At 39.8% G+C, this 18,229-nt stretch overlaps 1 protein-coding gene across 2 annotated transcripts; it reads left to right on the top strand.

Annotated features, from left to right (window-relative positions):
• Positions 1-643: 643 nt before the first annotated feature.
• LOC113567860 (globoside alpha-1,3-N-acetylgalactosaminyltransferase 1-like) lies at positions 644-12,428 on the top strand. Of its 2 annotated transcripts, XM_026995980.2 has the most exons (7): positions 644-758; positions 10,158-10,193; positions 10,303-10,347; positions 10,540-10,584; positions 10,676-10,708; positions 10,942-11,076; positions 11,314-12,428. In XM_026995980.2, exons 1-7 carry the CDS (start codon positions 685-687, stop codon positions 12,002-12,004), a joined length of 1,059 nt encoding a protein of 352 aa, XP_026851781.2. In that variant the 5' UTR covers positions 644-684; the 3' UTR covers positions 12,005-12,428. The 2 variants fall into 2 exon arrangements, with proteins under 2 accessions (XP_026851781.2, XP_026851782.2); XM_026995981.2 differs by lacking the exon at positions 10,540-10,584.
• The last annotated feature ends 5,801 nt before the right edge of the window (positions 12,429-18,229 follow it).

The following is an 18,229-nucleotide window of genomic DNA, read 5'->3' as shown; positions in this document are numbered from 1 at the left end:
TTCCACTTTAGTGTATTACCTTTTGAATTTTGTGATTAGTAATATTTTTTTACTTTGCGTTTTGCATGCTGTTGTCAGCATTTATGTCTTGTTTGTACATTGTCAGTTTTCTCAAGTTTTTGCTTTGGTATGTCTGAATGCTGTGGTTGCTCTGTCCTTGATATTATATAAAACATTAATAATAATAAGTATTATTATTAGAACTATAATAACTATTATTATTATTATTCATTATTATAACAATAATAATAATACAAATAATAAAAGTATTGAGCTTATGTCTAATCATACTCATAACTCAGTTAACTCTAGTCTCGATTTACTTATTAATTTGATTACTGTCTCTTTAAAGACTTTCTCTTTTTTTCTTCTTTTCCACTCTTTTCCCACCTTCTCCTCTACTGCCTGGGATACAGTCTGGGAAAGTCCAATATGTAGGGGTGGACAGTTGTTGATTTAAAATGATTCTGCATCTAAAAATTCCACGTGATGCATTTCAAATGTTAATATCTTTAGATAAAGATTTACAGTGGAGCTGTTTGTAGCAAATATCTTGTTTGCCCATTGAACGTACATAATTTTAAAAGAGAGATCTGCAACCCCCCACCACCCCCCCGCAAATGGTTTTATTTTGACGATTGAAGTTTGGGATTATTTACAAGATGCCTCAACACGGGTTGCAGAATGATCATCACCATGAGATCCACACAGAGCTGTCACCTGTTTCTACTGTCATTGCTAGGAGTTCTGCTAGTCGGGTATGTAATTATATTTCCTTCTCTGTTTATTCATACTAACAAAAGAGTGTTTAGTGTATCACCGTATAGTAATAGCAGTTACTGGTCAGGCCCCTAACCCTGTTTGTCTACCTCTGTAATATGATTGGGCTTGTAAGTTGCTCTGGACAAGATTGCACATGTGAGAGTCAACAGGTTCAGGCAGTACAGAAGTGTGAGAAAAGCTATGATCAAGAGCTTCAGGTTCTAGGGTCCTACAAATGGGGCTTAGTGGTTAATATGTTTTTGTCCCCAGCTGGGCGGAATTTCAACATTTCCCTGTATCTGTGCAGGTTTCCATCCCATAGTCCAAAAACATGAAGGTTAGGTAAAAATTGGCCTGTTGCAAAAGTGTGTGTGAATGATTGTATTCCTACATGGATGGCACTCAGTGCTGGGTGTTGTCCCGGATAAACTGGATAAGTCAATACTGGTGGCTTCAAGCCTAATCATGTTGAACCTTTATTATTATATGCTTAAAAATGACACATTTACATTCCAGAAGTAAGAAGCCATGTAACTTAAGTAGTACTGACATATACTGCTGACAAGTAGTACAGTTGTTTCCCATGTGGCTTTCCAAAGTGTGCTATAAACGTATTCTGAAGAAGTAAGCAAAGGAGGGTGATGTTTACAGAACCTGACCTTACACCCACTGTGTCAGTAACTGTTAAAGTTTAACATTAAAGTTTATTAATAAGCATGTATCTGCCATCTACATCACAGAGTGAAAATGTATGACAAATTCCAAAAATCAGGGTAGAATGGTGGCAGACAACAATCATTTAAGTTTCACTGCTTGAGTTTAGTTTTTCTATTTTCTATTCATAGTCATGAACTGGGGACTTCTATTTCACAATACTGATCCTTCTAACACTGCAGTATTATCTGCTACTTATGCTTTAACCAAACCTTTAAAGCTCTGGATCTGTCCTGAACCATTACTCCTGAACCACTAGTCCTGAACCATTAGATCCAGCGAATTACATTTCTAAGAAAAGATGAGCATGCAAATATTGTATCATGTGAGTCAAATATTTCTTTTAATATTTCTTTCATTTTAATGAAATGTCTCATCATATAATCATATGAGTCACAAAATGTTGCACATATAGTAAACATTAGATAAAAGCTATTCCTTTCCAGCACAATTGTATTAAGTAAGGTCCAACATTAAATAATACCACTCCACCCCCCACATACCCATAAGTTAATTCTGGTGGAAATATCACCGTAGATAATTTGTGCCTTCCCGTCAGTGTCTTATAGTGGCAGTCTGTATTTGTGATGATTAATTGCATATAACGCATATAAAGTCAAACCCAAACACTGTTTGTTTTTATTACGCTTTTTCCTTTTTCCTAATGCAGAAAATAAATAGAGTTTAATATTGATTGTAAAAAATTAATATTGATTGGAAAAAATAAATAATTGGGGAAAAAATTGGCCAAAAAAATAACTAAATAATACTGTTTTTAAAATTTAGAGTTATGAGGTAAATGTTTTTTTCAATACCACTTTTATTTTGATAGGAATAAGAATAGGAAAGGAAAAATGAAAAAGGATGACGCATCACACAAATCCCTCATTTCTGGCCCACATCATTAGACTGCTGTCAGCCTGAAGGAGACCATTCCGATGTAAAGTGTACAGACAGCTCTTTGTATGGACCATAAACACAGTAGTCTGCTGACTGTATCCGTGTACATCTTGAACAGCCGTAATCTGTCCAAAACCTGCTTGTGTTTTTATCATATCTGAAAATATTTCATTCTTAGCCAAATGTGCTCTGGAAGGACCCTGTGGGACATTTTCTTTGTTTGTTTGTATGTATTTTCAACAGAGTTGTACTTCTAGTGCAGTGTTTATGTAATGCAGTGTGGGGGCACTGATGACTTAATACTCGACTTGTAATTGGAAGCTAGCTGGTTACGGTACTCGTAATCTGAAGTTTGCCAGTTCAAGTCCACCACTGCCAGTTTGCCACTGTTGGTCCCCTGAGCAGGACCCTCAACCCTTGATTCCTAAAGTTGTGTTCGGTAATAATTGTAAGTCATTTTGTATATAAGTGTCAGGTAAATGGAAGAATGCAAGGTTTATATTATGACGGCTACTGCCAGAGACAGAGAGATGGTGAACATTGTACTTAGCTTACAGTGAATGCTTAAATGTTGTTTAGAATTTGTTGATTTGTGTGTGAATTTGTATATTCAGTTCAGTGTTATTAGCATTTGTTTATTGTCAGCCTCCTCATGTCTGTCTTTGTAGTTAGCTTCTCCTATTCCCTGTTTAGATGCTGTTCCATTTTCTGCATGTGAGCCTTTTTAAAAGCATCTTTTGCAAAAAAAAAAAAAAATATCTTTTGACTCTTCTTCCATGTCACGGCTACGATTTTAAGGGTTTCTGCTTTTATCCTTATCAACCTGTGACTAATAAAGGATTGTTAGATTATGTGCTGGCTAAATGTCCATGTAACCAGTGTCAAAAATGCTAAAACTAGGATGTTGTCATTTATTTAATGATTACAAAGTTTCCTGCAGGTGTGTCTTTACCTTAACAGATAATGGTGCAATATATAGGCAAGGCAAACCACTTCATATACAGTGGCAATTCAAAGTGCTGTGTCACATAGACATAGCAAAATAGTAAAACATATTACTGTGACGCCGGAGGCGAGGCATGATGGACAAATGAGCCGTGTCGCACACAGACGTTTATTTAATACACTTAACAAAACGAGCACAACGAAGACTGCTACGAACGAACTCTGAACTGAGCACAATGAACCACACTGCTTATATGGGCTCACACACCAACACCTAAACAGGACTTTATATACATACACAGTAACGATGTAAAACGAGGAACAGGTGATACACGGGAAGGGCTTGGCCATGCAAACGAACACACACACACACACACACACACACACACACACACACACACACACACACACAGGGAGACGTCTGGGATGAGGGGGCCGTGCCGTGACAATTACATCGTGAGATCTATCACCTCTGCAGGGTTTTTGCCAAAAATAAAAAGAAAACATCACAAAACCAATGTATTAATATAAAGCTAAATACAGTTAGATGTATAGAAATGAAAAACTAAATAGAGATAAATGTTGAATTAAAATAAGATTAATAAAACATATAAAGTGCGTACAGTGCATATAAAGTGTTGAGATAAAGATGAAAATAAAGACATAATAAATTAAGATTAAAAGAAATAGAAAAGCACCACAGTGCATAAGAGTTGTCTGTGGGGACAGTGCTTAACCTGAGTTGAAAGCTGGCTGTCACGGGACGCTACTGCCCGGCCTGCCGCGTGCAGGGGGGGTTCGCCCTTACGTGTAGCCACGCCCTCTGTGAGGGTGCGCACCTGCACGGGGTTTAGACGTGAAGTGTTTGCATGACTAATGAAACCGCTGTCAGTGTGCACCTCGTCGTTGGTCGTTGTTCGTGTTGATGAGTATCTATGTTAAACGTCTGTGTTCGTGTCGCCTTGTTAATATCCACATCGAGATGGTTATGTGTATCCATGTTCACTGATTACGTTGTGTGAGTGCCACTGTTTTCTGCGTTATATGTAAATAAACGTCTGCCTGCGTCGAAGGAGACTGTGCGTCCTACACCGGGCCCTGCAGCACGCGGGGTGGTACAACACTGGCCTAAAAGAACATTTTTAGTTTAGATTTTAAAACATCTAGTGTTGGGGCTCTTCTAATATCCTCTGATAACTGGTTCAATTTAAATACTCTAAAATAGCTAAATGCTCCCTCTCCATGTTTAGACTTTACCTTTGGCAAGATTAATTCCTAATGAGCTGAGAGTTCATATAACACAGCTACATACCATATGAGTGATTTAACGACTAATAATACCTTAAAGTCAACTCTGTAATATACTTGTAAATGTTTTTTTCAATACCACTTTTATTTTGATAGGAATAAGAATAGGAAAGGAAAAATGAAAAAGGATGACGCATCACACAAATCCCTCATTTCTGGCCCACATCATTAGACTGCTGTCAGCCTGAAGGAGACCATTCCGATGTAAAGTGTACAGACAGCTCTTTGTATGGACCATAAACACAGTAGTCTTCTGACTGTATCCGTGTACATCTTGAACAGCCGTAATCTGTCCAAAACCTGCTTGTGTTTTTATAATATCTGAAAATATTTCATTCTTAGCCAAATGTGCTCTGGAAGGACCCTGTGGGACATTTTCTTTGTTTGTTTGTATGTATTTTCAACAGAGTTGTACTTCTAGTGCAGTGTTTATGTAATGCAGTGTGGGGCACTGATGACTTAATACTCGACTTGTAATTGGAAGCTAGCTGGTTACGGTACTCGTAATCTGAAGTTTGCCAGTTCAAGTCCACCACTGCCAGTTTGCCACTGTTGGTCCCCTGAGCAGGACCCTCAACCCTTGATTCCTAAAGTTGTGTTCGGTAATAATTGTAAGTCATTTTGTATATAAGTGTCAGGTAAATGGAAGAATGCAAGGTTTATATTATGACGGCTACTGCCAGAGACAGAGAGATGGTGAACGTTGTACTTAGCTTACAGTGAATGTTTAAATGTTGTTTAGAATTTGTTGATTTGTGTGTGAATTTGTATATTCAGTTCAGTGTTATTAGCATTTGTTTATTGTCAGCCTCCTCATGTCTGTCTTTGTAGTTAGCTTCTCCTATTCCCTGTTTAGATGCTGTTCCATTTTATGCATGTGAGCCTTTTTAAAAGCATCTTTTGCAAAAAAAAAGATATCTTTTGACTCTTCTTCCATGTCACGGCTACGATTTTAAGGGTTTCTGCTTTTATCCTTATCAACCTGTGACTAATAAAGGATTGTTAGATTATGTGCTGGCTAAATGTCCATGTAACCAGTGTCAAAAATGCTAAAACTAGGATGTTGTCATTTATTTAATGATTACAAAGTTTCCTGCAGGTGTCTTTACCTTAACAGATAATGGTGCAATATATAGGCAAGGCAAGCCACTTCATATACAGTGGCAATTCAAAGTGCTGTGTCACATAGACATAGCAAAATAGTAAAACATATTACTGTGACGCCGGAGGCGAGGCATGATGGACAAATGAGCCGTGTCGCACACAGACGTTTATTTAATACACTTAACAAAACGAGCACAACGAAGACTGCTACGAACGAACTCTGAACTGAGCATAATGAACCACACTGCTTATATGGGCTCACACACCAACACCTAAACAGGACTTTATATACATACACAGTAACGATGTAAAACGAGGAACAGGTGATACACGGGAAGGGCTTGGCCATGCAAACGAACACACACACACACACACACACAAACACACACAGGGAGACGTCTGGGATGAGGGGGCCGTGCCGTGACAATTACATCGTGAGATCTATCACCTCTGCAGGGTTTTTGCCAAAAATAAAAAGAAAACATCACAAAACCAATGTATTAATATAAAGCTAAATACAGTTAGATGTATAGAAATGAAAAACTAAATAGAGATAAATGTTGAATTAAAATAAGATTAATAAAACATATAAAGTGCGTACAGTGCATATAAAGTGTTGAGATAAAGATGAAAATAAAGACATCATAAATTAAGATTAAAAGAAATAGAAAAGCACCACAGTGCATACGAGTTGTCTGTGGGGACAGTGCTTAACCTGAGTTGAAAGCTGGCTGTCACGGGACGCTACTGCCCGGCCTGCCGCGTGCAGGGGGGTTCGCCCTTACGTGTAGCCACGCCCTCTGTGAGGGTGCGCACCTGCACGGGGTTTAGACGTGAAGTGTTTGCATGACTAAACCGCTGTCAGTGTGCACCTCGTCGTTGGTCGTTGTTCGTGTTGATGAGTATCTATGTTAAACGTCTGTGTTCGTGTCGCCTTGTTAATATCCACATCGAGATGGTTATGTGTATCCATGTTCACTGATTACGTTGTGTGAGTGCCACTGTTTTCTGCGTTATATGTAAATAAACGTCTGCCTGCGTCGAAGGAGACTGTGCGTCCTACACCGGGCCCTGCAGCACGCGGAGTGGTACAACACTGGCCTAAAAGAACATTTTTAGTTTAGATTTTAAAACATCTAGTGTTGGGGCTCTTCTAATATCCTCTGATAACTGGTTCAATTTAAATACTCTAAAATAGCTAAATGCTCCCTCTCCATGTTTAGACTTTACCTTTGGCAAGACTAATTCCTAATGAGCTGAGAGGTCATATAACACAGCTACATACCATATGAGTGATTTAACGACCAATAATACCTTAAAGTCAACTCTGTAATATACTTGTAGCCAATGTGAGGACTTCGGAAAGGGGGATTTGTTAAGAAAAATACCCTGTTTTCCTTAATCTGTCCCTCTGCTGCCACCGTCAGCCTCGCCTGGGTCTGGTTGTTCCTCCTCAGTGCCCTGAGGGCACATTTCTCAGAATGAGTGACAGAGTCAGAGATGCTGAGAAGCACAAACACTTTATTCAGAGATACATGTGCATATATAGAGAACAAAATCATACAATGACTGGAAATTTGTCAATGATATAGCAAGTACAACATGGTCAGGCATGATATGATATGCAGATCTAAAATGAGACATTTGTCTATTGTCAACTCTGGACCATATTTGACATGGCTTATCAATTATCTAAAAATAAACAGATGATAGCAAAAATAAGAGCAAAAGAAAAATGTAACACTATTGATTAAAAGATTTCTTTACAGAAATAGGAGACACATTGTAGGGAACTCCAACAGGATGTGTTCTTGACTTTTTCTCCTACTGAGAACTCTAGTAGCTGCATTTTGACTCAACTGAAACTGATTGGGGTATTTTGGGAGTCCTGTTAGGAGACCATTACAGTAGTCAACCCTGTTAGAGATAAAAGAATGTATGAATTCTTCTAGATCTGGTTTAGTCAAGAAATCTCTGATCTTGTTGATGTTCTTAAGATGAAAACATCCTGATTTAGTAACTGATTTGATGTGACCACTAAAAGTGAGATCAGAGTCTATTAGTATGCCAAAGTTATGAGCCACCTATTTAGATTTTAATCCACAAGAATCCACAAAGGCAGCTAGTCTGTGCTTCTAATTGCTGTTCCCAAATATAATAATCTCTGTTTTATCATTATTCAATTGAGGAAAGTTTTGGCCCATCCAGTTAGTAATGTATTCAAGACACTAGCAAAGAGAGTTTGTACAAGGGTCATCGGGCTGCGTCTTCATGCTGCGTCTTCGTGCTGCATCGTCGTGCTGCGTCGTCATGCTGCTCCAACGGCAGAGCCATGAGCACTTGTGGTGCCTTCCCCTCCAGTGCCAGAGCTGCTGCTCAACCTTAGTACTGGCCTATGAAATCATGTGCTGCTCTCAAATTTAGATGACTCATGCCAGCACTTGTCTCTGCCCCAGTTGCCCTTTATTTTCGTGTAAGCAAAATGACACATGATAAGACAAGAATGTCCTCCAGCCATGCAGTTGCCTGTGGGCCCATTTTAACCCAGGCATATAAATCTATGATCACACCTGATTAACCTTCTGAGACAAAAATTAATGTGAGACGTATGTTATGCAGATGCTTCTGATGTGGCCGTTTCCCCAAAGCCTTAGTTGACAGGTAGGTGCTGAGAAGTAAGCCATATTCAAACAACTTACTGTAAATGTCAGGCAGATGACGAACAAATGACGTTTTATTTTTCCTAAAGTGATGAACAAATGCAACAGTATAATCAGTAAACAGTGTGGATGTCTAAAATTTCCAAAAAGAAAACAAAGGGGGTTTTTTTACAGGGAAAGGGAGAAAAGACACCCATATCGAGCAAAGACTAATGACAACTAGTGCTGGGTCTAGAGCGAAACAACTGAGCGTGCACACATTTTGTACCTGTTATATCTTCTTCTATTGTTCTCTGTCTTTTAGAGAACAATAGAAGAAGATTGTCCAGGACTTCAGTTTGTCTACAAGTTCCTATCCAGTGCCTTCTCTTTCATGGCCTATCACCCATTTCCATGTTGTAACCGATCCAGCTTCAATGTTCTTGGGTTGATCTCTGTGCTTCTTTCCCTTCATTCATCCCTCTATTTTTGCTCCCAGTAGACTGTCGTGCCTTATCATGGTTACTTTTAGGCATCTTTCCTAATGAACTCTCCTCAGAACTTATTTGTTTGTCAACAAATACTTCCACTTAACTTTTTCTGATGAACTGGATGAACCGGTCAGTGGCACGCTAGCGATCTGGCAAGCAGAAAGTTCCCAAGTAATTGATAGAAAGTAATGGTTGGCAGAAACAGCCTAGTTAGAAGGCTACTGCTGGTCAGGGAAAGCACTGGGATAGCCCTTTGACTAAACTCCCATGGAAATGACTTCACAAGCATTATGCAGACAGGCAAAAGTTCATGTCTTTTGCCTTTACAAACCATCCGATATTGCAGGAACAGTCATAACACATTTTTATCACAGGAACGATCAAAGAATAGAACATATTTTGACTTTGTGGATTAACTGTGTGTTTAACATTGGACATTCTTCAGCAAGTGACAGGGAATCAGAGGCAATTAATGTAACAGTTTTATTTATGGTCTATTCCTTTAATTGGACTACAATCCAGTTCTAGAATCTGGTTCAGAGAACACATACTGCACTGTGTCTGCAACCAAATGTTAGTCTGATAAAAAAAAATACTGATATTTTTACACTATTATTCTTTTTTGCTCTCTTTCACAGCTCATCTAATGCTATGTATAATATTACACACCAGGATGAACACCAGCAAATGAATAACCACATTTAAAAGCATTCTACAAAAACAAATATCCACCTCGTCAATACCCCACACACAATCAAATTCACACACCCGCACACACACAGGTCAGCTGTCTGTCCACACCCCCCCCCCCCGCTTAGATATTATCATAGATCACTCTAATACGTATTCTAAAAAGCTCAGCTGAAGGAGTAGAAATTCAAAGCCTGGTTCGACATTCAACAATGAGCCATAAAAATAAAAAACCAACTAACAAAAAAACAAAAAAGGGCTGCTGATGTGCAGAGATAGACAGAGAAAGAGAGAGAGACAGAGAGAGAGACATAGAGAGAGAGAGACAGAGAGTATCATAAAGACAGAATGAGAACAGAAGTAATAGTAAAAAGAGGATCTGAATATTCCATCAACACATTCTCATTCCGCAAGACCACACCCTCATTCCGCAAGACCACACCCTCATTCCGCAAGACCACACCCTCACATCTTTTGCTAGTGCATGTTCTGCAAGTACAGCTTCATGCCGAAAGAGCATCTGAACAAGGGCATATGTGACATTTATACACAATGTTGTTAATGGTCACAGTTCAGCTACTGACTGTATCCTCTCTCCCATCAGGTGCATTTACCTGGGCTACACTTCCTCCTGGATTAGGTGAAGTGTTACACACACACACACACACACACACACACACACTCAGAGAGAGAGAAGCATACCTATTTTGATATGTCCTAGCACTAATTTATATGATTCCATTTTATAGTGTGAATGTAGAGCTAGAAGAACTGACGCTTTACTCGAGTGTGAAGTGAGTACTGTTACATTTACATAGTTTTACATTCTCACATTTCCCAAGGACAACAATGGTCTGTGCCTTGTATTATTATTATTAATAATCAAAAGACACAATAGTCATTTTATTACCATCAATACCATCAATAACCAACCATCATGTTGGTTTATCAGCTTTTCTGGTTTTGTAAAATTTTTACTTCATCAGGGAAAAAGAACAGCACAAAACCAAGAATATACTCCTCCCACAAACGTATGTACAATCTCACACAAACAGCACACACACACTGTTAACTAGGTCAACTTCTTGTGTTACTTAATGTATTTGCTTTTATATGTTTTAGGATTTTGTACAAGCAGCCCAGTGTGCTAAATGGGTAAGTACATATTGGTGTGTGTGTGTGTGTGTGTGTGTGTGTGTGTGTGTGTGTAGGCAGGAAGGAGAGAGTGAGAGAATGGTCTATAGAAAGCTGATTTCTGTTACTGAACTTAATCAAGATACTGTGTGTGTGTTTGTGTGTGTGTGTGTGTGTGTTTGTGTGTGTGTGTGTGTGTCTGTGTGTTTGTGTGTGTGCATGCGTGTATGGATGTGCGTATGTATGTGCAACAGCCGAAAAGATGTCATAACGGTGACCCCATGGCTTGCTCCAGTGGTGTGGGAAGAAACATTTGACAAAACTCTGATTGATGCCATCTACAAAATGCAGAACATCACCGTGGCAACCACTGTGTTTGCTCTGGGGAAGTATGTACTTTTCATATACCAATAGTGTGTAACTATAATATGAATGTGACGTGAGCAGGGAGTGAGCAAGATGGAAGCGCATGTTTGGAGTCTGCAGCAGCGAGGAAAAAATGAGCAGCACTGGACGAGCTAGAGGAGCATTGACTAAAACCAGCTGCTGATAAAACAAAGCAACTGTTACAGGACTGCAGCTCTTATTAACATAATTAATGACAACTTCTTCCCCCAATTCCTCAGATATGTGCAGTTCCTGAAGGACTTCCTCGAGTCAGCAGAGAGGCACTACCTGCAGGGTTACCGTGTGCATTATTACATCTTTACGGACCAGCCAGAGGCAATTCCTATGGTAACACTGGGTGCCAACCGCAATTTGACTACACTGAAAATTCCAGGTTCAAGCCGCTGGCAGGAGATCACACTACGCAGGATGGAGAAGCTCGAGAAACTCATTGACACCCAAATGATCAATGAAGTCGACTACATCTTCAGCCTAGATGTGGATACCAAATTCTATGGTCACTGGGGGGCGGAGACTCTGGGTGATATTGTTGCTGTGATACACCCTGGTTATTACAGTACACCACGTGATGAGTTCCCATATGAGAGGAGGCCTGAGTCACAGGCCTACATTCCTCAGGGGATGGGAGATTATTACTATGGTGGTGCGGTGATTGGTGGTCTAGTGGAAGAGGTGCACAAACTCGCTAAAACTTGCCGCATGCAGCTGGACGTAGACAAGGCCAATTCTATTGAAGCAGCGTGGCAGGAGGAGTCTCACCTGAACAAGTACTTCCTGTACAACAAACCCAGCAAGATCCTGTCACCTGAGTACCTCTGGCAGGACTTCAAATCCAAAACCGATGACATAAAAATCATCCGCTTCTCTCAAGTCATCAAGAACTATGCTGAGGTGCGCCCCAACCCCTGATCAGACCACATGTGGGCTGTAATATTTTTCTTGTTTTCAGTCACACACGTTTTTTTATTGGTAAATAATCCACTAAACCCCTTAAAGCTTTTTCTTTGTTTTCTAATTATTCTTTCTTTTCTTAATATTTTTTCTTTTCTTGGTTTTTACATATTTATTAAATTGCCTCATGCAGTAAACATTTTGTGTATAATATTTTTAAACTTCTGCTTGTTTTGTGGTAAAGCCAGTTTGTACAGTTGTGCCATAGGATTCAGCACATGCCTGTAATCCTGCAGGAACTCAGCGTTCAGATCACACTGAAATCATGATGGCAGCACTGTTTCAACATTGCTGTGTCTTGACAATGTCAACATGTACATTTATGTGCAAGATTGTGTCCTTTGAGTCGACTGATTAAAGGGATCTAGACTTGTTTTCCTCATCTATTTGGTCTTTTTTCTCTCAGTTAATGTTACATGAATAAAAACCAAAAAAATGCTGTCATTGGTGAGTATATTAAAAAGAAGGCATACCTGCAAAAGAAAGGCATGCTGTGACTAGAGAGTGACACCAACTAGATAGCTATGAGGTTGTTAACTTTGACTCATCTGAAAGAAAAATTCTGAATAAACAAAATAACATTGAAGTAATTGGAGTAAAGGAACAATATTATCCAGTGTTGATATATTGTCATGTTATGTTGAAACAGCATTGATGTTTGATGTTGTAATTAATGTGTACTCTAATGTCAGAATCAGGGTTTACTTTATTTCAGAGTAAACCCTGACTCTAACCCTAGGCCAACATTACTTATTAGCTATGACAGGTCTGGGCCCATGTTACGACCCCGTCTAGGCTGCGAGGCCGTAACAAGGAAAAAGGAGTGCAAACGGCTGACGTAATGGAAGTTGTGAAACGTGAACAGCAGCAAAACAGAAGCACAAAAAGGAAGTCTCTTGTTTTTGGTGTATTTTACCGAGGATATTATTTATCTACAATCTTACTGGTGCAATGTCTTCAGGAGTGACCCAGGCCAAAACAAACAAAACCCACACTAATGAAAGAAAAGTACACACTAACCCACACCCAGCAAAAATGGCAGTCACTCGCTACCACCAGTGTCTAACACCAAAGTACCAAACAAAGGAATGAGAAATGGGGCAGAGTCCCAAATGGGGGAAAATCCCGGCAGTGAACCTGGAAAACACACACACATCTTTCCCATTGTAAATTTCCCATTGTAAACCCATTGTAAATTTTGTTCATGCTGAGAGAAAAAATGGTAAATGCACGATGGTAAATTGGTGAAACCAATATGCAGTGGCTCTTGCATAAGACCCACATTATAAATGAACAGGCTCATCTTTGTACAAATGTTGCTATATTTTTGCGACAGTGGTAGGGAGAGAGCGAGAAGCCAGTGCATAAAAACAATACAAAACAAGAGCGCAGTGGTAAGCTGGCTATGAAATTAAAAAGAGAAAGTAAAGTCAACAGCAGTAAATACTCAGCAAATAAGCGCAGAGAGAGAGAGAGCGAGAGAGAGAGAGCGAGAGAGAGAGAGAGAGAGAGAGTGTGTGTGTGTGTGTGTGTGTGTGTGTGTGTGTGTGTGTGTATTCCTCTGGGTACACCAGCACACCGTGAAATATATATTGATATATATTGGTATATATTGGTATGGAATGTCTTTTTGATTACATCTTTGGTAAGTTGGTCTAATGTGCATATAGTGGTTATATAATACTTAAATAACTGATTTTGATGCTTAAAATCTGGTTGTAAACAATGTATATGCTACCTGTAAAGAAAAGTAAAGTATTTAAAAATAGGGTTTATAAAAACTGTTTCTTTTGTAACTGTTTCTTTTCAGTGATGTAAATTGGGGCATTGTACATTGTATATCTACACAGGATAAGATGTAAAAATATCCTATGTTAATCCAGTAGAACTTCATATAGGGCCCTACCACCTCTCTTCATTCCAGCAACCACAACATTTCAAACTCTTCTCAGAGGTCATAAGGTGGGCACCTCCCTTCATCTGTGTTTTGTTAAATTAAGCACATGACACCTCCAGAAGACTCAACAGTGAATTCTGGTGTTGCAGTCTCACACCCCTCAAAACTCACTTTTAAACCAAGCTGCACCTCTTTAAACATAAACCAAAACTGGCCTTCCTGGTGACTAAGGCCGTACCCAGCCCCACTGACACTGTTCACGTATGCTCATTTTCCATATGAGTTTTACGTAGTATGTCACTATCACAACCCATAAAATCCATGTTGGCCTTCCCAGCAACTAAGGTCATACCCACATCCACTGTGTACTCAGTGCCACCAGTTCCACATATATATTATATCAGCAAGTGTTCCCCAACACAGCAGATCTATCCTGGCCTCCCCAATGAGTAAAGCCACTGGCACCATTTACGTTCAGAGTACAACACCATGTCTGGTCTCAGCATAGTTAACGGCCTACGTCCACTAGCAATTCACAATCTCGTGCTTCACCCCATCTACCAATATTTATAGCCTGCACTCGCTCTATAACATGTTGCCCCTCTCACACAAACTTATCACTTTATTAATAACACCACTCAGTAACACATTAACCTCTAGGCGCTTGCTATCAAATAAACAGTAATACGTTAAGCACTTGATTGTGTCTCCACATATAATCAATCTTGTGACAAACTAAAGTTACCGTTCTGGTAAAATATGCTTCCAACTCCTGCATATAAAACAATATTTAAAAAAATATGGAATGATTCAAGATTTTACATTATCTCAAAGATATTTTCTTGTCAAATCCAATGTACTCACTGAAATCACACAAAACATGTGTAATACATAGCTATTGCTGGTCACAACTTCAAATCATTGCTGCATTTAATGCTGGGATATCCTTGTAAAAGGGCTTTTAATTGGAAAGTCGTCTCCAGGCAACCATGACTGGGTGCATATAACCTTGCACTGTCTTGCACTGTTTGGTCTTGTTTGAAATTCGCTGGCTGCATAGGAGTCTGGTGTGGAATTTTCAAACTTTGCCTGCTTTTTAGAGTTAAGAGTTTTTATAGTTTACAATCTGATTTACTCTGGAGGAACAACTATGTTGTTATTGTATGCAATTTTTCTTATATTTTAAGAACTTACTCACATTTCTGGGCAAAGAAAAGGGTCAAACACAAAATAATTCAGGGCTTTTTGTCCGAACCTAGTTGCTTGTTTGCTGTTAGCTGTAATCACTCGCTGTAGGTGCAGTTTCGCCTTGGCCATAAGTGTGAATTTGGGGGCAGACTCAGCACTTATTGACCTGTTAAATTAGGACCACTCTAGCTTCAGACGTATATGTCTATAGCAGTGATCAACACCCGTAGAAGGCTTTGTTGTGCTTTTCAATTAGTTCCTCATCTACACTGAGACTGGACCTCGCAAACTCATCTAAGTATCTTTTTTCTCAAACTCTCTCATACTTTCATCTCATACATCTACAAACCAGGCATCTTTCCAATCTGAAATGTGTCTCGCAATTCCTGTCTATATATCCCACAGATCTCCGAGACACTATCATCATCGTAGATGCTGCAATCTCGGCAGCCTCATTTACTCCCAACGTTCAGCACAATCACATTGAATTGCCTATCTGCTGTCCAGAAGGATGACTTAATCTCAGCCCTAGTATCCCTCCACTCGTTACATTTCCTGGCTCTAATAGAGAGCTGGATCACCCCTAAGAACTCTGCGACACTGGCTGCCCTGTCCTCTGCCTTTTCATTCACACATTCTACAAGTCATCTCGGCAGGGGTGGTGGCACAGGTTTACTATTGTCTCGAGAGTGGCGTTTTTCCCCCCTCTTTTCTTCTCTGCTGTTTCCATCTCCTCTTTTGAATTTCATGCTATTATACTGTATTTGCCTACCAAACTTCACATCATTGTCATCTACAGCCCTCCAGGTTCCCTAAATAACTTCTTGATGTCCTCCTGAGTCTATTTCCCATTCAAGGAAATCCATTCATTCTCCTTGCTGACTTCAACCTTCCATCAGACAAGCTACATTCCTGCTGCAGCCTTCTGCTGTTGACGTAATTTGACCTCAAGCAGTCTCCTCCGACTCACAGAGGGGCAATGTTCTGGACCTGATTTTCACCCGGACCACCACAATATTGGACATCGCAGTCCCCCAACTCCACCTCTCATTTCATCACAATCTATCCTTCTCTCTCCCTCCCTTCTCTTTCCATCCATACCTCTCCAACATCTTCCTCCTCCTCCTTCCATTGCAATCTGTACTCCATAACTCCCACTTCCCTTACTTCTACTATTTTGTCCACCCTTCCTCACTCTGACTCTCTGTCTTCTCTCTCTCTGGATACAGTTACAAATACTTTACTTTCTAAACTCACCCCATCAATGAATCTTCTGTGCCCTCTCTCCTCTAGACCTGCAAGATCTTCCACACCTAACCCTGTCTAACAGAAACAGTCCGCTGCCACAGAAGAGAACTAAGGACTGCAGAGAGGTGGTAGAGAAAACTCACCTAGAATCAGACCTCAGCTCATACCAGTCGCTCCTTTCCAAGTTCTCATTGGAAGTAACATCTGCAAAATCATCCTACTACAGAGGAAAATTTTAATCATCAGCATATGATCCATGCAAGTTCACTATTTTTTCTTTTCTCTGTAATCCTTCCCTTCCTTCCTCATCTTACTCGTGATGATTTTATCACCTTCTTTGAGGAGAAGGTTGCAGCAATCTGCCAGTGCTTTTCCTCTCTTCCCACTCTTCCAACCAGTGTTCATTCCCCTACATCCAACTCTCTCGCTTCTTTTTCTCCCCCCTCCTCAGACAAAATTCATAATCTCCTGCCTTCCAGCAATCCAACTACATGTCCCATTCCTTCTACTCTGTTCCAGATGATCTCCGGAGATCTGCTCCCTTTTATCTCTGTTATCATCAACAACTCCTTAATGAAATACAACAGTTAATAAGAAACTCTACAAATAATAAGAAAAAACCTTACAATTACCAAAGTGTTCCTAGTGCTACATGCTGGAACCTAAAAAACAAAAGTGTTCCAAGCACTAAACAGCTTGTACCCTAAGAATCCTAACAAAACAAGAGTTTCCACAGCTTCAGTACTTTGATCCCTAAAAAACAAAACAACTCAACTCTAACACTTTCATCAGATTGACTAGGACTGGTGGTCTGATGTCACCCTCTATGGATGGAAATGATCAGTGCATATATAAGCTTGTTTCCTTCACTGAGCTGAGGTTAATAACATTATACTTTAACAGCGTTGCAGTATTGTCACAATGTCTCAGCAGAAAAAAGAAAGGCTGTCTTTCTCTCTCTCTCTCTCTCTCTCTCTCTCTCTCTCTCTCTCTCTCTGGCTTTCAGCATCTTACGTGCAGGGATGATGCCATGTTAACCACACAGAGGTGCAACTAGCTTTAAGACCAAAAGATGTACTGGAGGAACACATGAGCATCAACATTAGTGAGAACAGAGTGACATATGCTTGTCTGTGAGTGTGTGCATCTGCTTCTACACATTTTGAATGTGTAAATTTGATTTAGTATCAGAAACAAAGTAGTTCCCAGGCTGATATGAATAACCTCCAAAATTCAGCTATCACCCTGAAAATAAGACTGACCTGTGTGTGTAACATGGAGGCCCGAGTACTGAAGGGCGTGGAGCAGGATGTACAGACTTCCTCGACATGGCCGAACATTTATTCAAACACAACATAAAGGACAAATGTGGCACTCACGTGAAAACAATGAACATGAACACACTAAACACTAACGACTTTTAACATTTAACACGATATTAAACAAACAGTCAAGACTTGATACATAGTTACAAACACGCTACACTGACAATGACCAACACTCAGGACACATTGACACGGGTTTAAATACACAGACAAGACAAGGTGCAGGTGTGTGCAGGCGTGGCCACAAACATCCTCCCAAGTCACGTGGCGGGCCAAACCCTGTGACTCGCGGGAGCCAAGTGTTCTGTGACAGCATGATAGTGTGTACACAGGAAGACTACAGCTACAGAATACTGAATGCTCTCCTCGTTGTCAGTCATATTATATTCTATTTCTGTTTTAACTGTTGTATGTGAGGTGAGACCCAAAAATAAATAAAAATTATGAACTACTCTAAATTCCGTGGGAAAATAGGAGGCTATAAAATGTAGTACCACTGATTGCCACAAGAGGCATCAAGCAAGT

This window comes from Electrophorus electricus, chromosome 6 (genome assembly GCF_013358815.1).
Source record: "Electrophorus electricus isolate fEleEle1 chromosome 6, fEleEle1.pri, whole genome shotgun sequence".
Taxonomy (NCBI): Eukaryota; Metazoa; Chordata; class Actinopteri; order Gymnotiformes; family Gymnotidae; genus Electrophorus; species Electrophorus electricus.
Note: the sequence above shows the minus strand (reverse complement) of the source record. Positions and strands in the feature narration are given on the sequence as shown.

Coding starts and splice junctions, on each gene's coding strand:
- LOC113567860 (XM_026995980.2), top strand. CDS start 685: ATGATCATCACCATGAGATCCACACAGAGCTGTCACCTGTTTCTACTG. Junction 10,194..10,302: donor TACACTTCCTCCTGGATTAG/GTGAAGTGTTAC, acceptor TCCATTTTATAG/TGTGAATGTAGAGCTAGAAG. Junction 10,709..10,941: donor CAGCCCAGTGTGCTAAATGG/GTAAGTACATAT, acceptor TATGTGCAACAG/CCGAAAAGATGTCATAACGG.